General features: G+C 58.5%; 1 protein-coding gene across 1 annotated transcript in view; it reads left to right on the top strand.

Moving 5' to 3' along the window:
* The first annotated feature begins 7327 nt into the window (after window positions 1–7327).
* GAS6 (growth arrest specific 6) overlaps window positions 7328–22996 on the top strand; it is a 32069-nt gene continuing 16400 nt past the window's right edge. The window contains exons 1-4 of the mRNA XM_032611744.1: window positions 7328–7520; window positions 7708–7874; window positions 19971–19995; window positions 21390–21452. Coding sequence (XP_032467635.1) covers window positions 7448–7520; window positions 7708–7874; window positions 19971–19995; window positions 21390–21452 — 328 coding nt within the window. The 5' untranslated portion in view covers window positions 7328–7447. The remainder of the gene's footprint in view (window positions 7521–7707; window positions 7875–19970; window positions 19996–21389; window positions 21453–22996) is intronic.

Genomic DNA, 22996 nt, shown 5'->3' with positions numbered 1-22996 from the left:
TTAAGAGGCAGCTGTGTCCCACCACCTCCGTCAGTGACACCGCAGTCCTCGGACACCCACGGATCTCGGGTTTCCAGCACGTACACGATGCTTGGGGCTCAGTTAAGTCCTCAAAGATTTTCCTCTGCAAAACAAATTTTCTTCTGACTCTACACAGAAATGCATTGACTGGGTTCTTACATGTGAATGGCAGTGACAGTAACTAGACTATGTCTTCGGCCTGAGTTTCATAAAAAATTAGAGCAATGTACAGAGCTTGGAGCTCCCCCATTTTACAAAGACGCACTCGATTTACAGGCAGAGTTCTGCAGCCCATCTGTGCCGTTTACCCGTAAAATCCCTCTGCGTTGCCGTGGTCCTCGACAAATGGGCAGGAAGCAGGGGTGTCAGCCGCTCGTGGTGAGCTTTCTGGGTGGCGGGAGGGGAGCTGGGCTCGGCCGGGGCCTGGAGGGCAGCAGCCCCTCGCCTGCACCCAGCCGCTGCCACCCTGCCCCCAAATCGCGGCTGCTCTCAGGGCTGCCTGCGTCACACTTGGCGAGCCACACGTGTGCTGAGCATAAGTTAAACCCCTGGACATCATTAGCTCATCCTCACCCCAGAACATCCCGACCTCTGTCCCCTTTCCCAGCCCACCAGGCCGGCCTCTCCACCTGAGCCCAGCATTCTGTGGATTACGGAGTCGGGCTCCAGGGTTACATGCGAACTCAGACCTTTCCGGGCGAAGGGGCACACAATTTCCTCCCACAAGAAAGGGTAACTTCAGAATCTGTATGTACATTTTAATGACATGTTCTGTAGACAGTATGCAATTACATATACTAGTGACCTTGAAAGACATTCACCAGTTTTGCACCCATCCCAGCAGCCCTGCGCACACATCCCTCGATGGCTGTGGACATCCAGATCCTTAAAATGCTCTTTGAACCAACTTAACTTTCTGGTTCCCTTGTTAATCAGCTAATAAATATTTGACACTTGTTCGTTCTATATCTGCACGACAGTCAGGTTTTGAAATTTTAAAAACTACACTTTGTCACACCCACAGACAGAAGGACAGACCATCACTTAAGGCAGCTCCGGGCAGGAGCCTGGGGAAGACAGTCCACCTGGCTCTGTGGGCCTCAGGAAATGTACCCCAAGGTCATGTGTTGCAGTCTCGGCTGTGCTGAGACGGCCTAACAGGTCTCCCGAGGGCACTGTAACCGCCACCTCTCACCTGGCCTGTCCCTGAAGGTTAGAAACCGACTGTGCGTGTGTTACAATAGCGGATCAATTCCACACTCCTGCAGCTGCTGTAAACGCTTTGGATCCCCCCCCAAAGGAATATTTCTAGACCTCGTCAAGCTCATGCTGAACCAGGTCTTTTTGCATTAACTAAAGCAAAGCTCTGCAGTTCTTTAAAGGTCAGAGCTCAGACCAGCACTTCTACGAGACGATAATTTGTCTACATTTCACCGGAGTTCATAATCTCAGATTCAGTTTCTGTCGGCGGGTGGGGGGGTTCAAACCTGAGGCTGTGCCCTACTCTGCTGTCCTCAGACCGCCTTCCGCATCCCGCTGTGAGGACAGCCTCGGAAGGCAGATCAGACCAAGACGCTGGCGCGCCACTCTCACTGCTGCCCTGCAGGGACGCACCAAGTCCCGGTCCGCAGAACGACCGGCCCGGAACCCCACGAGAAGAGCAGCTGGGGTGACGCGTGCAGGAGGCCCAGGCCTATCTTCCTGGTCCCTGACACGTGTGTCCCCGTCACCAAAGAGGGTGAGCCTCAGGGACTTCACAGCTGCCTCAGCGTCATGACTTTCGTCCTTCGTCAGCTGAGCCACAAATGACACAGCTGGTAGCCCACCGGGCGCCCGCCCCTGTCTCAGCGGCCCAGGCCAGGGCACAGCGGAAGCCCTGCTCTCCCTGGAGAGCCTCGGAGGTGACCACCCACCTCCAGCCCCCCCGGGCCCCCTGATGCGCCTGGCTGTGTGCTCACACACTGCTTTCCCCAGAGAAACCTGAATCTTCTCCTAACTCCTTGTGTGGAATTAAATGAGCCGTCTCAGCCTTTAGAGACAATCTGCCAGACGAGACGGTCATCGACATAGTTTTCTATACGAATAAACTAAGTTATATGACTTGTCAAAGATCCTGATGGCTGTTACAGATAGAAGTCATCCAATAATTCAGCCCAGCAAACAAGCAGCCCTAATCACCTTTGAGACTAGGCCTGTCTGGCCCCAGACATCCGCTCACGCCGTACCGCACACGCTCGGCCTCCCCGATGCCAGGAGAGGCTCCGGGGAAGGTGCTTCGTCCACGTGCAAAGCCTGGTGCCAGCGGAGGGGCCCAGGCTCACCGCCAGCCTGTCCTCTGTTACCTGCTCAGAGCTTCCCTTCCGAGCCGCTATAAAAGCCCCTCTCTTTGCAACAGGGCCTGCCCCCTCAGAGGGGCTTGCCGACATTCAATGTTTGTGGACTTGTTATATCAGTAACACATGCTCGTTGTAAAAGACAGAACAGGTGCAGAGATGCAACAATACAGTAAAAAGGGACCATCCCCTCCCCCTTCCACAGGTAGCCACTGTAAACAGCGTGTCCCCAGACACCCGTGACAGCCCACGGACCGCGCGGAGACTGCATCCCGCACAGGCGGGCTCTCAGGCAGCCATGGATCCGGGGGTGCGTCCGGGATCTGGGGCAGGAAGCAGAGGTCTGGCAACCATGCATCTCCCACATTCTAGGCTGCCACCACCTTCAAGTCCCATTTCCCAGCACACTGAAAAGTCCCCAAAACTTCGATGTTTCGGCAAATGGCAACTGAACAGATGGTCGGTATCACACTGAGGTATTGGGAACCACAAAAACAGAGTGGGAGACTGAAGGTGGGGAGAAATTCCCACACGTAGCGGGACAGGGTCCCGGGGTACCTTCAGTGCTGTCGACTCAGCGGTGATAGACGAGGCTATTTATCCACTGGCTCTCCTGGATCCTTTGGGGTGCCAGCGCCCAGCCCTGCTCTCGGCCGCTGCACGCCTGCCACCGCTGCCATGGCTCCCAGGCCCACCGCCCAGTGTCCTGCGGCCCCCTCCTGCCGAGGCCCAGGCCCTCCCCGCCGGGCTGCCTCTAACCAGAGGGAAGACACCAGTGACCCTCCCGGAAGCCAGGCTAACGAGGACCCAGAAAAATCCGTTCATCGTTATTTTGCCTCAACTTAAAATCTGCTTCGAGTGTGTTCAGACCTAAAACAAAATTTACTCAGGAGGCCAGTAGATACAAAAAAGACATTTTCTATCAGGCTTTGCAAAAGCCCTATCTTTGTCACAATGATAAAGTTAAAAGTCTGCCTGGAGCTTTGTGGGGCGATGAGCAGGGATCTGCCCTGACCCCCGAGTCCCACATCTCCTGGCACCAGAGGTCGTGTCTGGCACCGGAGGAGGAGGGGCCCCATGAACTGTGACCCCATCCGAAGGTCGCTGCAGCAAAAGGAGACCAAACCCTGCAAATCGAGTCGGGGTTTCAGATCTTTAGAATATAGTCTAGGCCAACTTACATAGTTTTCAAACAAACATTTTATCAGCCAGAATGGAAAAAATGTTCTGAAAAAAAGCCACTGATCTGGAAATTCTAAAAATGTAAACTTTCCTATCGTGGTACATTCATCTACACCTCCAGCACGAAAGTTCTTCTAGATAACGAGCATCTGTTGCATTTTGTCTGCCCAGCAACTATCCCTTTTTGGAGGGGGCGCTGCCCTGCCGGCAGGGCTGCTGAGCAGACCACGCCGGACAGTGCGGGGGAAAGGGGCCCCAGCTCCCGGGTGTGCGCGCCGCCCACGCCAGGCTGACCAGACTCATCCCTGGAATTCCAGCAGGGGCCCTGCAGAAACACGCGTGGAGTCCTCTGGAGGCGGGGACAGCACAAGCCTGGAGCAGCTGTGCCATCCCCGCCACTGCCAGAGGACATGTTACCTGCGGGAAAGCCAGTGAGTCCCGGCGTTGCCGGAGCCCTGAGGTCAGCGCAGGCCTGGACCAATGGGCTCCACGTGCAGCCGCACTGGCCCAGATGGACACACCTCTGAAATCCGCAAGTGTCCCAGAAGTTACCCCGGGAGACGGCCCAGGGCTCACGCTGCGTCCCAAATGCAGGTGCAAAGCATCCGTGCTCTAGCCCGCTACACTGTCACCCCTGTCTCGGCCCCTAGCCCTGCAGATCAGGGAACTGACCCTGCCCCAGGCACGGGGCCGTCGTCCAAGAGCCCCAGCCTCTGCATGACTCTCAGTCCCACGAGGTCCCTCCTGTGCTAGGCCTGAGTGTGGGGATGTTTCCGGACTGAACCAATACCTGGTCAGGGGAAGCCCCTCCAGCAATAGACACACCCGACAAAGACAGTGTCGGAAGCCACAGCCATGCTCCCTTCGTGCCTCCACGGAGTCCCCAGTCACCACCTCGTCTCACTGTCCCACACACCAGGAGGCAGGACCTGTGTGGCACTACGTCATAGATTAGGAACCTGGGCATGGAGAAAGGTGGCTGCCAAAGGTCACGCTACCTGGGGGCGGTGAACCACATCTCGGCCCTTCCCTCCATCAGCTCTGCAACCTCACCGGGCCCAGGACTGGTACCCAGGCCTCAGGCTAGGCTGAGGCTCTACGTTTCAGACAAGGAGGGCTTAACCAGGCTAGGTAGCCAGCCCTGCCTGGAGATGGGTGTTGCTTCTACAGCAGGGCCCCTAGAGCATTCCACAAAACCACTTACACGTGGACACTTGGCACAAAAACGCTTGTAAGTCACAGGCCGCCAAGGGGCCCCCAACCGTGCAGAGGAGGGGGAGCGACCGCCCTGATCTGCCCTGGGCTGAGGGGGGTCCTGGGACCCAGGGCTAAACTGGGAACATCCCTAGAAAACCGGGACAAGTTGGTTCCCCCCCAGGAAGGCCCTGAAGGGCTTTTCCACAAAAGAACTTTCACCTCAGTGGGGTCTGACCACCTGATTCACGGTGGTAAGCAGTGGTTCTCAAACTTTCAGACCATAACCCACAGTAATGAATACATTTTACACCATGATCCAGTGTGTCCTCAGAGAATTACAGTGGAAATAAGAACTCCCATCTGATAAAACTCTGCTACCCTCTATCCTGCATCATTAAAAACTGCAGGTTAACAAAATACTCAGTACCTACCAGTGGGTACAAAACATGGTTTGAACTTTTAAAAACTTCATTAAAATATGACTGGAGGCTTCTGCTTCTGGACAAGACAGAGTCACACGGCCCAGATTCAACTTCCTGTCTGATTTACCAGGCCGAGTCTGAAACAACTAAAAAAACAGACAGATCTATGAAACGACAGTGTTCCAGACAGTGACATCGGGCAACAGAGGAGAGCGACCCTGAGGGACGGGACACAGGTGAAGGTGGGCCCTAGCACTGCCCGGCTCCCACCGGGGTCTCTCCCGCTGAGGCTACCTTGGGTGGAGGGCACCGCAGTCTGCTGACTCCCTGGAGAGCACGAGAGGAGAGAGCTGCCTGAGAAGGGACTCGTGGGATCTGCGGAGGCCCCTCAGCTCTTCAGCGGAATGATCACAATCTTGGGCAGAGACTCCCAAGGCTGGGAAACGGTTAGAGGGACCAACCCCGTGGTTCTCACGGGCCGGGAACAGTTGCAGTGTCTTCCACCAGAGCGGAATCTTACACTCACGGGCATCGGAGAAACTGTCCAAGGACTCTGCCGTGGAAACCATTTCGCTCTGCTTCTGCCCAAAAAGGTTTCAGGCAAACCTCTAGAGATCAGCAAAAGAAAGCATAACAATAGAAACTATCAAAATAATACAGAGGCGGGAAAAGCTGTAAAAATGTAAACCGGAGCATTCAGTGAGCTCTGGGAAAACTTCAAGTGGCTGTACGCAGGGGCCACTGGAGTTCCCAAAAGAGAGGAAAGGTCGGAGAGACATAAAGCAATATTTGAAAAAAAAAATGGCCAATTTTTCCCCCCAAATTTGATGAAAACTGTAAATTCACAGATCCAAGAAGCTCAATGATCTCCAACAGCAGAAGTGCCACTAATTAATTAAAGATCTGGTGGAAATCCGTACTGAAGAATTTTTCACCCCACCCAGATTTCTGAAGCCAGGGCTTCTCCTGAAGAAGGACAAGCAGGAAGATTAATGTGGTCAATATTCTGGGTAAGCACCTCCGTGTCTGCGGTAGCCTTTGAGTCACTAGGCGCTGGAATCGCCGGCTGACAAGGGAGGCCCGGAACTAGTTCAGGCACAGGTGCAGACGACCCAGCTATTAAATTGTTAATTCTCTTTGCGGAGCCTTCTGGAGAACATCCTTCTCCTTGAACTTAACATATTAATGCTCACTACCCCACCTTCAAACCTGTGACCTCAAAGCATCTACCAGCAGCGCCGGTTCATCCTCCCACAAGGGAAGGCGGAAGAACCGGTGCGGACCCCGCGCTGAGCCCACCGGCCGCCCAGCTGGGGGCGGCTGCCCTTTCCCCTTCCCCTTGGGGCGCGGTTTCCGCGGCAGGATTCCCCAGGGGGCGGCGCAGGCCCCCTCCCCGCGGTGCCGGGCTCGCTGTCCGCTTCGGTCCCCCGAGTGGTCCGCTATGTTTTGGTTTTGCTTGTTTGTGTGTGTGGTTTTTTTTGCCTGTGACTTTGCGAAATATTCTGGGACTAGAGACAGAAAGTCTTGGTCTCCGAGAACTAACAGAATGCTGCTTTCAGCTGAAATATCTACTGGGAACCCTCAAGGTTTCCAATGTCATCACTATGAAAACAGAGATTACAAACGGACATCATTTAATCTGGCTCCCTGGACCCCACTGGGACTCGGTTTGACTTCAGTTCATCTTTTCTTTGTTGGGTTTTAAGTCTTGAGAAAATGTGCCCCAGAATGAAGACTCCAAAAAGGATGTAGTAGATTTGGGGTGGGGTCGGGGGGGGGCGGTGGAAAGAGGTTTGAATCCGGTAAATGGTCAAACTGTACCTGTCAGGTTGGACCCGTGTGACTTCGTCGCGTCTACATCCCGATTACAGACACTTAACCACTCACTGGGGAGAGGCTCCTGCACAAGGGCGGCGGCGGCGGCGGCGGCGGCGGCGGGGCGGGTCCCCTCCCGGGTCCCCTCCCTCGTCCCGACGACCCGCTTCCCCTCCGGGCTTTGATCTTCCCGGAGAAAACTGGCTCGGCCCGGCCCGCGCGCCCCGCCCGCACCGCGCGGCCCGGAGGCCGGTCCTGCCCGCGCGCCCCGCCCCCGCCGCCGCCCCCGCCCAGCCCCGCGCGAGCGCCGCGGTGCAGCCGCCGGGATGTGACCTTCAGAGCCGCCCGCACGGGATGACCGGAGCCATCGCCCCGCGGCGCCCGCGCCTCGCCACGGCCCCGCGGGCGCTCTGACCGCGCGCGCCCGGCTGCCGGCCCCGGTCTCAGTCCCGGCCGTCGTCCCCGTCCCCGCCCGCCATGCCGCCCGGGCCCGCCGCCACCTTGGGCACTGCGCTGCTGCTGCTGCTGCTGGCCTCCGAGTCCGCGCACAGTGAGTACCGCGCGGGGCCGCGGCGCGGGCTGGGCCGGGGGACCCGTCCCAACACCCCGCCACCCCGGGGGCGAGGGGGGCCCCGGTGCCCGCGCCCAGACCCGGCCCCGTGCGCGCCGACCCCGTGCGCCCTGGCCCCGCCGCGCTGACGGCGTGTCCCCGCTCTCTCCCGCCCGCGCCCGGGAAGCCGTGATCCTGCGGGCGCGCGAGGCGGCGCAGTTCCTGAGGCCCAGGCAGCGCCGCGCCTACCAGGTCTTCGAGGAGGCCAAGCAGGGCCACCTGGAGAGGGAGTGCATCGAGGAGCTGTGCAGCCAGGAGGAGGCCCGGGAAGTGTTCGAGAACGACCCCGAGACGGTGAGCGCGCGGGCGGGGGAGGTGTGCGCCCGGCGCCTGGGACCGCGAGGTGGAGCAGGGCAGCCGGGTCCCCTCGAGCGCCGTCCCTGCGGCGCCGCATTTCCGGGGACACCGTCCGTGCGCGCACGGCTGGGAGCCCCGGCGTCTGCGGCAAGTCCTTCGGCTGCAGGGCACATCCAGACCCTTATTAGGGGGGCGGTCGGCACGGCGGAAGGGCAGGGTCTTAGGCGCCGGGACCCGGGCCCACCCTCAAGACTCCTCCTTCCGAGGCCCAGTTCTGCTGGTGACGCCAGGTGCCGCCTTAGCTGGAGGGGGGTGGCGGATGTCGGCGGGAGGTCCTGCGGACGCCCTGCAGCCCTCTTCCCTCGGCAAGCCTGTGAAAGCAGCCGCTTTGAAAGAACCGTGCAGTGATATGACAGCTCAACCGGGATGCCGCAGGGTCCGTTTTAAAATGTAAAAAAAATAAATGGTTTAAAAAGAAGATGTTTCCTACCTCCCCGCCCCCTTAGCTAGACCGGAGGAGGGGGGGAGCTGCTCACAGCGCCCTGATCCGCATCAGGAGGGATGGAGCATTAGCTTCAAAGGCGTGAGCGCTGGAATTGCTGGCAGCAGCGGCTCCCGCGGCAGGAGGACGGGAGTAGAGCTGGAACACGTACCGTGGAGGGTCGGGGGCGGTCCGAGTGGACAGCAGGGACGGGCCCAGGTCCCGCCGCCGGTGCGCAGCCCCTGCGGAAAGGTGCACTCGCCGAAGCAGCTGGTGACTTCAGGAGCCCGACGGGCTGGCTCAGGACAGATTTCTATTAATAATGTCCTCAGAGAATGCGGGGTGGCTGGGCACCCGACCGCAGGGAGCAGCCCCGGTGTGGCCTCCGCGTCAGCGCAGGAGCTGTGCCATCTTCGGGGAGGGGAGAGGTGGTGGCGGTGCCCTGGGGGACCTGGCGTGCGCCTGTCTTTGGGAAGTAGGACTGATGGAGATGGGGTGGGCTTACACTGCGTCGCTTCACACCGAGAGGTCAGGGTGATTTCACAGCTGGTTTTGGTTCTACGGGAATTTTTCTTTTAAAGGATTCTTCTGGGATGAAATAAATGTCTAGTGTAATAAACAAATGGCTGTGAGGCCCGTGGGCTTTTACTTTGACTCCCGTTTCTGACCGGTTGGTTTGACCATCCCTTCAGTCCCCTTTCCGAAACAAGCTTTACAGGGATGGCCCAGCTGTGCCCACCTTCCCTCTGGCCCAGCGCGCGGTGGCGGTGGCTGAGCCGTGACAGGCGCTTCTGCCGCGACTCTGTCCTCAGTGTCCGCAGCAACGCGGTTTGTTTTGCCACCGGTCTCTTCTGGCCTGTTTGCCCGTTTCTTTGATGGTGAGTCCCTGTGGCCCAGAGGAGCTGGCATGGCACCTGCGGAGGAGTTCTGAAGGTCCCGCGGTGGGCTGTGTCCCTGCCCTGCTGCGGGATTGTGTGCCGGCTGCAGTCCCGCCAGCCCCAGGCCCAGCCTGGAGCGCTGGCTTGTACAGAGTGTGGGACGGGCTTGCGGGTGATGAGACTTGAGGGCAACAAGGCCACCACCCACGCCAGCCTGCCCCTGCCCTGCCCCCGTCCCTGCTTTCCAGGATGGAAAGGCCTTGGGCCTGGGCACACTGCACACTGATCTCTGCGCCGCCCTTCCCAGAGCCATCCCCCCTGTGACTTATGTTTTAATTATAACTCTGTCTACGATGGATGAAATGAAGACGAGACAAGGAAGCCGTGCTCACAGCCCATGACTTTAATGAGACGCCGCCATTTCTGTGCAGGGACTTTGTACTTCCCTCAGCGTCCTGACTTCCCTCCCTGCCGAGGTGGAGTTGCTGTGACGCTGGGGTCGTCCTCTCTCACATCCACCCCGTCTACCCCATCGGGAATTTGTGAACTCCTTTCATATCAAAGCCATCTGTAATTTTCCAGACTTCTATCCTCCTTTCTGACCCCCACCCCCAAATCATAATCACATCTTCCCCTTTATTTGCCAGCTTCCCAGGGTGGACCGGCCCCTTTTGTGCCTTCCCTTGCAGTCAGTGCAAAAACCCCTCATCTCAACCCACACCTTGCATCCTGTGTAGACCGCTGTGCAGGCTGCTTGCTCTCTGTCTGGGTATGGCCCTTGGTTTGTTGTCCTTTTCCTCAGGAGGTGCTGTGGAAGGCTGGGAGGAGCCCAGCTAGGGTCGTGGGTTGAGGTTGGTGATGAGGGGCTCCTGCATGTCCGGCCCCGCTCTGGTCGACCAGCTGCCCCTCCAGGTGTCCACGCCATCCTTTCCCTCACTTTGGGGAAGTCCCAGATTCCAGAGACCTGGGATCCCTGGGAAACCCTCCAAACACAGCTCACTGCTAATACACCTTTGGAGAAACAGTGCTTTTGAATGAGGCCGTCCTATGACATTACCAGTGGGTCCCTCTGCCCCACACAGTTTGGGGCTCTCTTGAGAAACATCAGTTCCTCGCCTTCAAATGTTGTTCCTTGTGAGTGTTTGCGGGGGTGACCCAGGATGAGCGCCCTGACCTTAGTTCAAAAAGTCACCAGGACCTGATTCTGTGACCGTCACAGGACCTCCCGCCAGCGTCCTGATGTGAGACAGGAGAGGCTGCGGAATCAGCGTCCACCTGGCTGTGATCCGCTCGCCTGCTCGGGGGGTGCTTGTAGGAGAAGCCAGTCCTTACCTGCCAGGGTCACCTCTGGGGCTGGCCTGTCCTCTGTGTGTCTGGCCGTTGCGGCCACACATACCTGTTGGAGCAGAGGAGGCCACACTGTCTTTCCTGGGGCTCTGGGGGGCCGGTGAGGGGGGTGGGGGAGGACGCCCTGCCCCCTGAGCTGGGGGCTGGGGCACCTGGAGCTGGCCCTCTGGGCGACAAGCCGCTCCTGGAATCCGGAGGCTGTGCCCTCTGTGCTGGGTGTGTTCTAGGCTCTTCCTGCCAGGGCGGGTTGTTCCACCCTGGGCCGGGGCCGTCTTCCTCTTTGGGGATGGAGGCGCCTGACGGATAGAGCTCTCCTTTGAGCAGGTAGCTGTGGGCACCTTCCCGATTCCTGGGGTTAAGGGAGCCTGGGGGCCTTCCTGATGCAGGTGTCGCCTGCTTCCCTCCTGCTGACCAGGGTCTCCTCCACATTCTTTGGGGCCGCGGGGGGGAGTGTCCCCGCCCTGCCCTCCCCCCAGAGCCGGCGATTAGATTCCATCCTTATCTCGTTTTCCTTTCGCATTGTTACCCTCTCTTCCTGGCATTTCCCTCGTTCTGGCCTCTTGTCCAGAGGACTCTGGGTGCCAGTACCCCAGGCACCCCTGCTGGGTCTCCGGAGCTCTCCCAGAAGCTCACCGGGCCAGCCCAGCAGTCACCTTCCCGCTTAAGTCCTTTAAGGCCAGTGGGTTCCAGACACCGATACCGTTGCCCGTGGCCTCCAGAAAGGATTCTGGATGAAAGACTTACCCAGCCCGACCTGCGGCCCCGCCTGGTTCACCACCTCCCAGCACCAGTGCCGCCCGAGGCCTGCGGGTCGGGAGGAATTCCAGGTCCTGGGCCTTGACGCCATCACCTTGGTTAGTTTGAGATGCAAACAACAGTATTCGCAGTGTTTGCAGCTCGGCCGGCATCCCACCCACAGGCCCCTCTGCCTCCAGTGCAGCCCAAGCCTGACCTCGGACCTTGCATGTTCACCCCGCACCCCGTGTCTCTCTCTGTCTCTGCCTGGTGGTGTCTATTTGTCTCTCTGTCTGTCTCTGTCTCTCTCCCCCCACCCCACCCCCGCACTCTCAGACATGGGGGCCCAGTGGTGGTGATACTTCCCTACCCAGGAGGGTTTTCGGGGTGCAGTCAGTTTCAGAGCCCTGCAGGGCTGCCGCCTTGTCTTGAACTGCGTCTGCCCTCCAGGGACACCTGTCTTCCTGAGACCCCAGAGTCTCTGGGGACAGCTTGGGGAGGGGCACCCCCGAGGGAGGTGGAAACCCCTCCCTCAAGTCTCTCCTGTTGGGGTGGCCTAAGGGGTCTCAGGGGCCCCAGCAGGAGGGGTGAGGGGGCCCTCGTCACCCCCAGTGACCTCCAGGACAGCCTCGAGCCCCCTGCCCCCCACGCCTGGACAGCAGCCCCTAACACTCACTTGGACGCTCAGACACGCACTTGCACACGCCCCGCCCCTCCGTGCCACACCGGGGTCCGTCGAGGAGTGTGACCAGGCGCCCTCCCTGTGCAGATCCAGCCCCAGCTCCTGTCCGCCTGGGCGGCCCCTTGCCCCGGGGCTGCCCAGGCCTCCCCACTGGGCCCCGTCCCTCCAGGGCTTCCTCCCCCGGAGGCCCAAGGAAGCTGGCAGGGCAGGGCAGGGTCTCCGAGTCGTAACGTTTTCTCCAGAGCTGGCTCGGCCCGGCTCAGAGGCCTGCGGACGGCTGGTCAGACGGGCCCGCATTCAGGCCCCCAGCGCGGGGCCTGCCGCCCCCCTGGTGGCCTTGAGGGAGAGACAGGCTCTGTCTGGACCCCCTTTGCTGCCCAAGTGCCTACAGACGTGCTTGTTTTAGTCCCGGGGGTCTGCCCGGCCCGGAGCTGGCCCTGCAGTGTAATGACAGGGCAGCCCCCTAAAAGACACCTCGTCCCAGCCTGCGGGCTTAACGTCTGGAAAACCAACTAAAGACGTTTTGAAAGTCACCGCAGGTCTGCCTACGGGACTTAGGAGGAACACGCCCTTTAAGAAGCTGATGCTTCTGGCCTGTTTCTCGAGGTTCTGAGGTGCTGGGCCGGGACGTTGCGAACCCGGCCAGGCTGTGCTTTGCCCTGGCTGCGCTGGCAGGTGTCTGGCGTCTTCGTGCTGTTGCTTCCGTGATGCAGACTTTGCTGTGGTTTGAGGGTTAATATTTGATGTTGGGAACACTCTCCCGCTTCGGTGGTTATTTTAGTCCAGTGATTTCGTGGCGATCCTGGTGCGTGTACAGCTGTAGATTTTGACCCTGAGAGAGTGCAGTTTATAAAGTCAGTTTTAAGGAGGTGTTGGAAGTGGACGGAGTTCTTTATCTGCCTCTGAGAAAGGCACTTCGCACCAATTAAAAACACGTCCTTCAAAGGAGGTAGTGATGTGTTACCATCACACTTGTTATTTTCTTGGACTTTTTGTTTTTCTTCCAAAATTCTAGGTGAAATTCGTCTCCTTCCAGTTAGTGTCCATGATAATAAAATACATTCTTTCCACATCTGTCCCCAAACCCTGCCATCTAAACCCAGTTCTCTGAGGAACTCTTCTGGGAATGCTGTTCCCTGTGGAAATCCCACAGCTGGGCTGGACCAGCTCCCAGGGCGTCCGGGAAGGTCACTGCTGCAGCCTTGGGGCCGGAGGCCAGGCTGGGGCCGCCTGCCCAGCACGTGGCATGACTGGCGGCCACAGGTACAGCCCTCAGGGGCCTCTGTGGTTTGGACACACGTTTCTTTAGTGCGATGCTTCAGGTTGAAATGGAAAACGTGTTAGGAGGTGGCTGTTGGCAGTTGTCGGGGGCAGGGCGCCTTCTCCCGTGGGGTGTGGCAGACCCTGACCCCTGACCCCTGAGCCAGGTCTGCACCCACCACAAGCATCCTCTGAGTCTCTCCTCGTTCACACCAGCCCGTCTTGTGCTGCTCAGAATTGAACGCCCACGTGTGCGGGGCCGTGGTTCAGCAGGGACCCGAAGGTGCCGAGGTGCCCCTCTATCCCCTGCCAGAGGCCAGGAACGGGCTGCAGCTGTGCGCTCAGAGTCTGTCACGGGACCGCAGAACGCTGCTTCGGGGAGAGCCTGAGCCACCGCGTGGAGGCGCCCCTGAGCTGCGGCCCGGGAATCAACAGACTCCTGGGAGTCAGGTCGTTAGCGGGAGGACCAGGGGAAACTCAGGGCTGACCCCTGAGCCCAGGTGTCTGCGGCCTCCAGGGCGAGCCTGGGTCCCGTCTGCACAGCCCGTTCTCAGGGCCTCCTGGACACACTACCTTTGCACAGAGGCTGTGTTGGGGCTGCGCTGTTTGCCCTGATAACTTGTCACCCTGTACTCTGTCCAGCATTTTATTTGGGGGTTTTACACGATGGGAAAATACATCATTTTGTTTTTCCTGAATTCACAGGAAACAGGGAAGCATAACATTGCGTTTCGGACCTGACCATGCCACCCTCGCCTGCCCATCTCACCCGCAGCACGAGTCCTCTGCAACCCAGCCTGTGTGGGTCCCTGCGAAGGGACGGGTGGTCGCCAGCTCCTCCCTGATCCCCGGGCGATGTCCACTTTCCTCTTCCCTCCTACTCACTCTCTCTGGCTTCTCACCTCCTTCCCCTCTCCTGTCGGTGCCGCTGCGGCCTCTCAGCCTCTGGACAATGCCGGGGGCCCCCCGCCCCCCCCCCCCCCCACACCCCGCCGCAGCACACGTCCTGCGGCCTCCATGGAGCATCTCTGGTGCTACCACTTCTGCCTCCTCGGGGCCCTCCCAGGACAGGCCGACGTTCCGTCCCACCTGCTGGGCCTCGGTCCCCATTCACACTGCCAGGCAGCCGCGTACGGTCTCTCCCTGTGGCTTTGGGATGACGCCTGAGCCCCCAGCCAGGCTGCCCAGCGAGCCTCCTCCTGGCGCTGGAGACCACGAGGGCCGCGTCCCCGCCCAGAGCCCCCTGCTTCCCGCTCTGCCCCTTTGCTCCACAAGCTCCTGGGGGACACACTCTACTCGCTGGCGCCCTGCTAGGGGCTGGCATCCCGCTAGGGGCTGGTGGGCATGGCTTTGTGGGCGGGAGGCAGACAGCGTTGTCCCTCCGCCTGGTCCCACGCTGCCTGAGCTCCGCAAGGCCAGCTGCCACGTGTCGGCAGGGACAGGTCAGCAGGGACAGGAGCGTCCCCACCTGACTCCAGGGAAGATGTGTCGTTTCCTCACTGCTGTGACACTTCAGCACAAGCTTACCCTTCCGGAGGCGAGTCTGAAATGCGTCTCTTGGGGCCGCCTCCTTCTGGAGGCCCCAGTGGGGAACCCACGCCTGCCTATTCCAGCTTCTGCAGGCGCCGCGTCCCTGGCTCGGGCCCCTCCTCCATCCTCCTGGCCGGCAGGTTGGCGTTCTTTCGACGTCGCCGTTTCTGGATCTGTCGCTGCCTTTGCTGTTCCTTGTTTGCACACCCCGTGGTCCCCTGAGCCCCCGATGGCCCGGGGGAATCACCTCCTCCAAAGGTCAGCCGATCAGCAACCTCACCGACCTTCGCTGTGGAGCCTACCGTATTCACAGCTGCTGGGAGGTGGACCTGGACGTCTTTGGGGTCATCGTTGTGCCACCACAAGGGTGTAGGAAGGACTTAGCGTGGGGCCTGGTGCTTAGAAATCCCTCAGTGCAGCATAGCCGAAGTTTCGCTGGTTCGCCTTCGTGAATCACATTTCCCACAGAGAACGTGGCAGGCCTGGCAGGGAAGGCTTAGCACCCGGTGAGGCTTAGTAGTATCCAGCGTGGCTTAGTTGTTTCCTCTCCTGCCTGTGAGCACCCCAGCCACTCAAGTGAGCAGCATCGCTGCCTTTGGCCTTGAGAACAAGGGGGTTTCCGGGCAAAGCTGTGGATGAGCAGCCAGTGCTGTGAAGGTGGGAGCCCCGCAGCCCCAAGAAGCCTCCGCCAGGAGAGCACGTTAGACGGGAAGAAGGGCCACTTCGAGTAAGCCACTGAAGATTGATCAGATTACACAGTGAGGGCACCGGTCGATCTTGAGGAATGAAACCGTAAATTATAAAAACAAATTTATTCCGTTTCATGCTTTACAAAATTGTATTATAAATGTAATCAGGCACTAAATTTTCAGGACAAAGAAAGATTGAAGTCAGCTTTTGGGGAGAGGCAGGGCATATTTTTTCGAAACGATGATGATTTTTAGAAAGCCTACTTTCTCCTTACCATAAATGGAGACACTTCTGCAAAAAGCGTTTGACAGCTTCACCCACAGTCCCACGAGCCTTAGCTAATCCTAGGTAATCAGGTTATTCTGTCTTGAAGCCATCAGTCTGTGATACTTGCGAACTTTCTCTTCTGTCGTTGTTAACTGGCCTAAACCCTGATTTATCAGTGCCTTTGCATTGGTTACTTGCCAAAACATTCTCACTGACTCATGAAATCTCGACTCACGGTAGATTTATAACTTTACTTTGCAGGTCATTACAAATGTGAAAATTGCACTCACTTTTCAAATTCAGCTAGCCTGGGATTTTTGCCTCATAAATTTGGAAACTGCAAGCAACAGTGGTTTACACAAGACGGTTTTATTTCTCTCTCATGTAAAAGGCGGGAGGCAGGCTGCCCGGGGCTGCTCAGTTGTGGGGGCCCAGGGGCCTGCATGACCTATTTGCGCTCCACTGTACCGGTGCATGGCCTTTGTCTGCCAGGCCTCCTCATACACTGGGCAAGTTGCTGGAGTACCAGCCATCACATCTGCATTCCAGCAAGGAGGCCAGAGAACCAAAGTACTCCACTCTCTTTACTCAGTTTCACTCTGTGTGTATCTCATTGGCCAGAATTTAGTCACATGCCCACCCCTAGTTGCAGGGGAGGCTGGGAAGTGCAGTCCCGTAGCTGGGTGCATTGCAGCTCTAACTAAATCCAGAGTTCTGTTACTGAGGCTGAAGGGAGGACTGCGGATGCTGGATGGCAACTGCGGATCTCTGCTGTGGGGGGAGGTGTTTGGAAGCAAACCTGTTTTACGAGGTTCATTTCCAAGAGTATGTTCATGCCTGGCCGGAGACACTGTACTTGGCCACGTCACAGAGTTTTTGCACAACACGCCTCTCACGTGGGTCTTTTTAGCTGCACTCATACAACCTGTGCTTGGAGGGACCGGCCCACCTCTGCTGCCCTGGTTCTTGCCGTACACTGGGCCTCGGCAGTCGCCCAGCCCCCTGAGCCTGTCAGCCCGCAGCTGAGTGGTGAGCGGAGGCTGCCACCCCCTGCCTTGCGGCCCTGCTGACCCTGGCGGGGTGCGGGGGTGCCCAGGGCCCGTGTGCATGTGCTCCGCCAGCAGCTGGGGTGCAGCGGGTGCCCAGAGCAGGTGGGAAGCACGTGCAGAGGGATGTGCCATGGGCAGGTGCGGGTTGCAGGGAGGGGCTGGTGGTAAGGGGACCAGGGTCTCCATGCCCCCGAGAGCCGCTGCTGCCCGTACCAGGGCCCTGAGCGTCCGGAGCAGCGTGTATCGTCCTAAAACTGATGCGAAGAGGACCCGGAGAACTGGCCCCGCTCGGGCCGCTGTCCCTGCCACATGCGTGCAGGTTGGGTGGGAGGGGAGAGCCATGGGGATGGAGGGCGTACGTGCAGCCGAGGGAACCACACACACAGACGTGCAGAGCTGCAGCAGGGCCTCAGGGTCAGGGCCGGGGCTGATCCCGGCGTCACCCCTGCCACTGGGTGGTCATACCCAGGACTTTGTTCCAGGACCTCCCTGCAGCGTGCGCGTCAGCGTCTGAGGAAGGAGAGGACCCAGTGCCCTCGCGGGGTGTCTCTGGGGACTGCCCCCCTTGCAGGGTCTGCCCTGGGTCCTCTGGGTGGAGCAGGGCCTGGGGGATCCCAGAGGTCCATGTTCTGAGAAGTGGCGTCTGTGTTTCCTTCCGTCTTGTGGAGTCTTTTGCACCTGGTTTGGAGAATCTTAGCTGAATTTGGGAGAAAGGAAGGAAAAAAGGGTTTTGTATGAACCGTGCTAGGAGAACACGTCGGGAGCCGTGGAACGCCAGCCCCAGGGGCTAGGAGCCCTTCCGGGTCCCGGGGCGGGACCAATGGAGCCTGGGCACCCACCTGCAGGAGGGCGTCTTCAGGGGCCGCTGTGAGCTTCTCGCTCTTAGGAAGCCGAAGCCTCGGCAAGGGCAGTTCAGGCTGCCGTGACCTTGACGGTCTCCTGCCAGAAGACAGATTTGCTAGCAAGGCTGTGGCCAAAGGATTGGTCAACCCTCTCGACTGTTCCGCAGGGAAAACACCTTTACACGTTTCATGTCAGTAAGCAAAGTTGTCCTGACACCCAACTCCCAGCCCAGTTTGTCAGAGTAGAGATTTTTGGAAACAACTTAGCGCTGTTATGTATTAAAGGAAGTAATAAATTCTCAGTTTACTGTTTGAGAGGTGACCACATTGTGGTAGCGTGATGTGTGACTCCGGTCATGTTGTGTAATCCAGGTAAAAGTCCCAGACATTCCACGACAAAAAGATTCATGTACCACCGACACTGGTGTGTCTGCGAGGTAACGTCCACGCTGGTCAGCAGAGCCGGGAGCGGGTGTCCCCCGGCCCATCTATGCGCAGGGCCAGGCAGTGCGGCCATCGGGTGAACAGGGGGACAGCATCGGGGCTGGGTTCTCGTGCCTCGCCTGGTCCCCGCAGGGACGTGGCCGGCCTCTGAGGAGCTCAGGGGTGAAGCAGATTTGCTCTCCTTTCCTGTTCGGGGGGCAGATGGCAAGTAGCAGAGGCAGACGAGGTGGCTCACAGGGAAGTTTTCCTGTAGCTCCAGAGCACATGCAGCCTCACTGTAGACCCAGGTGGACCCAGCTGCCCTTGGGCGCAGCTCCTTGAAGGAGCTTCGGGCCACACGTTCCCATGTACAGACCTGCGGGAAGCAGGGCGGCACGGAGGGCTGAGGAGCCTGGCTTTGCACAACAGTAGGGCTCAGTATTGAAGCATATCACACGTTACTATCCACTAGTCACGATTTTGAAGAATGGAATCTGCCTTTCCGGAAAGCTGCAGCATGTAAACGTGTGTGTGATCGGGTGCTTGCCCCACAGTTCTTCATCATGTTCAACCCTAGTGTAATCCTGGGCTTCCTAAGCGTGAGCGGGCACTTCCTGCGTCCACCCTGAATCTTTTATTTCAGAACCAAATTCCCTCCCTCTACAAAGCCCAGTGGCCTCTGTTCTCCCTCTGACCCCGAAAGATGCCACAATCCCCGGGGCCCTGAGAGCTCTCGTCACAGGGCCCCAGACCTGTCTGTCTCTCCGTCCCCAGCACCAGCCGGTGTGGGACTGAAAGCAGGAGAAAGAAGCACAGCCAGCCTTGTCGGGGGCCTGGGAGCGCAGAGGAGGGCAGTCGCCTCCTGCCTGCCTCTGTCACATTCGCATGAATGTCACCTTCGCAAGTGTTGCATGAGTCCCAAGCTTGCTCTGATCCTTACTTTTCTTTTAAAGAAGTTGAGTTTTACAAGAAGCATCTTTACCAGAACGCTACTTTATAAAAGCACATCTGAACGCGTCTTCGCGGGACGCCCCGGCCAAGCACGAGCGGAGGGGACAAGTGAGGCGGTGGGGGACCGGCAGGCGTGAAGCACGGGCCCCGTGGGGTCCGGCGCCCCCGCCCTCCCTGGGACGGGACTCAGTCAGACTCCACAGCCGGCCTGGAGCCTCAGTTTACTCATCCGTGATAATGGGGCTGATTAGCAAGACCCTCCTGGGAGGGTGGTCGTGAGCAAGCAGGTGACACCCAGCGTCCGGCCCCTTGGTTCCGTCAGGGAGAGGCTACAGGGCCAAACTGCTCCGCGATCGGCCCTGAGCGATCAGCCCTGAGCGGGACATCAGAGCGTGTGGGGTCCCAGAGCTGCTGCCCGGATGGGCACAGGCAGGTGTTCTCTCACCTGACATTCACTGCCCAGCGCCCATCTCTTAATTTGCAGTCATGGATAAAAGCACTCCCCGTCTACACCCTCCATCCCTCATCCAGCTGTTTGTTTTACAAGTACAGTAGCTGCTGGGAGTCCTACAGAGGCCTCCCATCTCCCGAGGGGCCCTTCGGCCACCGGGGTCCAAGGCTTGGTTTTTTCTTGGCATGTTTCCCGTCTTCCTGAAAGACGCTTCTCCCGCACAGCATTGCTGGTTACCGCAGGTCTGGTCTCAGTGTGCAGACATCACTCTGCAGAAGCTGCGTGGCCCCAGGGACGCCCCCTCCCTCCGTCCCCTCCCCCAGCCCTCTCAAGGGCAGAAAATGGCTTTCTGGGCAGCCGTCCTCCCTCAAGCACCTGCCTCCCGGGCCTGGCCGTTCCTGTCGGGGGAGAGGGGTGAGGTTTGGTGGACCAGCCGCCAGGGGGTGGTGCCCAGACGCTGGGCACCCTGCCGGTTAACCACTCCCTTTTCTTCTTCTTTTTCTGCAGGAGTACTTTTATCCAAGGTACTTAGGTAAGTTGGACTCATTTCCTCCTTTTGTTTGGGGCCTCACACCTCATCACCGAGTTGTTCCCGGAAGGACCATGCTTAATCGCACAGTGAGTTGGGAGCTCTCCAGGGCTCACGGGGCAAAGCCCTACTTTGTGTCTTTTATACCATAGTGACCGCGTTAGTGTCGCCTCCAGCCAATGCCATTGTCTGCAGACCTCTGCCCCACTCTGATTCCAGGCTTAGCTCGTTAACTGGAAACGTGATTGCTTTCGTGGTTCTTGGGCTGTTTGGTCTCAGGACTCTGCCCTTGTGAAATCACTGAAGACCCCAAAGAGCTTTGGCTTATGCGGACTCTGGTTGTTGATACCATGTTATTAATTAAAGCTGAGAACATTAAAACATGCTTTTGTTTAACTTGGACAACAGGAACAGGCAGGCTAACAGCCTTGGCCGTCGAGCAGTCATGGCACTCTCCGAGCGCCAGTCATGTCTGTGTGTGGAGGCGGGGGCGGGGGGGGCCTGGAAAGCCGCACTGAACACTGGGGGAGAACGAGAGGAAAAAGGCGAAGGCGGTCCCGTGTTTTCAGGAAGACGAGAAAGTTCCCCTGCGAACCGTTCCTTAATCGACACTGTTTTAAGGGTTCTTTCATGTCTCTACTTATGAGAGAGAAGTATTCCAGGGCTTTCCTCTTTAATTGTGTGAAGCGCATTTTGGTAAATTTTCCATCGGCCTTATAGCCTCGTAGAGGTACCTTCTGTGGGTGTGTATCTGGCAACAAGCGTAGTGGACCTGCGATTGGCCTTGAGAAGCCCCATCCGGGCTCCCTGCCGGCCTTGCTCCCGGGTGCATGGCTTTGTGTCCTGAGGCAAAGGCGACAGTGGCCCCCGGGCCACCTCCAGTGCTATCCACTGCCTGTGCCCACATCCTCTGAGGTGCGGATGGGCAGCAGCGACCCACCGAAGGGCCAGTGAAGTGGCTCAACCAACACCCGTTATGCCCAAGCTCAAGTTCAGATCATCAGGATGCCTATGGTCCCTCCCACCCCTGGCCTCCGTGTGGCGCACGTGGTCAGACAGCACAGAGGAGGAGGGGGCTAGTTCGCCAAAGAGATTGACCATCAAACCGAGGGTACTGTTTCCAAGCGGGGGTCAGGTTGAAATGGAGGCCAGCTCTCTGACCACGGTCAGAAGCTTCCTGAGTGCCACCGGAAAGCCTTCTGTACGACAGAAAGAACCCCCCCAGGAGGCTGCGGGGGCCCAAGTCTCCTTGGAGACAGAGCTCTGCCCATGGGTGGAGACGTCTTCTCGTCTGACGGTGTTCCATGTTCTGTGTCAGCGTGACTAGTCTCCCTCCAGAGTGTCACGTCTGCTGGCCCCGTGCCGGAAGGTGACGCCCTGCCCTCTCTGTTTTGCAGAATGCATCAGTAAACATGGATCTCCATACAAAAAGAACACAGATTTCATCACCTGCGTGCAAAGTAAGTCTGTCTCCTTCCTCGAAGCCCCTGTGTTTGGGGTCTTGGGGCTTTGCTATATTTCCATTGTCTTTGGAGCCACGGCACCTGCCTGAGGTCCTCTCCTTTGCCCTGAACTTCCTTTTCTAAGCGAGTACGTGTTGGCTTTTCGAACAGGCAGGAAATTCGCACGGTATGAAGTGTAAACCTTTCACAGGTGGAGAGAAGGTGCATCCGGCCCTTCCTCCTTGTCAGTCAGGGGCCCTTTCGCCACGGCCACCGGTTCTAAGAATATTCTCAGACCCGTAGGGATGTACTCGGAGTCTCTTATTTCCACACAGGTGGCAGCCCCCTGAACCCATGACCCCACCGCCCTTTCCCCTCCACGTTTCGCAGACGCTTCCTGTGTCAGCGCGAGCACGGCCAGCACGTGGGGCTGCGCCCACACTCGCGCTTGGTGGGCAGCGTGCTTGTTAACCAGTGTGCGCTGGCGGACACCTGGGCCGTTTGCAGTTTTTATACTGTAACCAGCAAAGCCAGAGTGACGTCCTTGTCTGAATATATCTGCAGCCTAGAGTGGACTTGCAGAGGGAAAGCTGTGTTCCTTTTCAGTTCTGCTGCAGACCCGGCCCCGTCACCCCACCCCGGTGGAGGGCGGGAGCGCCTCTCCCAGTACCTGCACCAGCCCAGTGTATTGCTTCTTTCTTTTTTATATCTTTCAGTAGAAAAAGTGAAAAAAGACCCCCAGTCAATTCGGTTTCTTTTTTTCTTACTCATGAGTAAGGCTGAGCTTCGTATGTTGAGGAACCTTGGGTTTCTTTTTCTGTGGGTAGTTTGTTCGGAGTCTTTGCCTACTTGCCTCAGTTTGTAGGAGCTGTTGATATATTTTGCAAATTAGCCATTTGTACTAAAGGTAGCAAAATTTTTCTTCAGCTCATCATGCGTCTTTATTCTTATTTTAAATGATCATATGTAACACTGACGTTTTGCACGAACTTTAATCCACACGTAGACCCACAGGCCCGTCTCAGCTGGGCCTGACTCCAGGCCTGGCTGTGGCCGGAGAGCTCTGTGACGTGGCCACTTCGTCCCCGCCAGGCCCAGCTGTTAGCTGCTTTATCGCACCGGCTCCACCGGTGAGGAAACGGGCTCTGAGCGCACGGCCAGCCCTGCACAGGGAGCCCTGCGCTGCACGCGGGCCTGCACTGCAGGGTCGCCCAGGGCGGGTGGAAGACCGGGACTGGCACCAGGGCCTGGTGGGCAGGGCTCGGCTGCTGCTGGGACCGGTCACCCAGCCTCCCACGTACCAGCCGCTGGCCTTGCCTGTCTCGCCCCGGGTCACAGACCCCAAGCCGGCCCAGGCGCACAAAGGAAGTGAGAGACTGAACGAGGGCAGGGGCCCTGCTGTGAGGCCCGGGCTCCCCACGGACGCTTCAGCAGCCTCCCAAGAGCAAGTGAGGGGCAGAGGCCAGTGTGCACTCAGGGAACCAGAGCCCGCGCCCACACATCCGGTTGACGTGAGCAAGCCCCGCCCCTCGGCCCCCCAGGCCGAGTGGGACCTCACCGGC

Source organism: Phocoena sinus, chromosome 18 (genome assembly GCF_008692025.1).
Source record: "Phocoena sinus isolate mPhoSin1 chromosome 18, mPhoSin1.pri, whole genome shotgun sequence".
In the NCBI taxonomy this organism is placed as follows: Eukaryota; Metazoa; Chordata; class Mammalia; order Artiodactyla; family Phocoenidae; genus Phocoena; species Phocoena sinus.
Note: the sequence above shows the minus strand (reverse complement) of the source record. Positions and strands in the feature narration are given on the sequence as shown.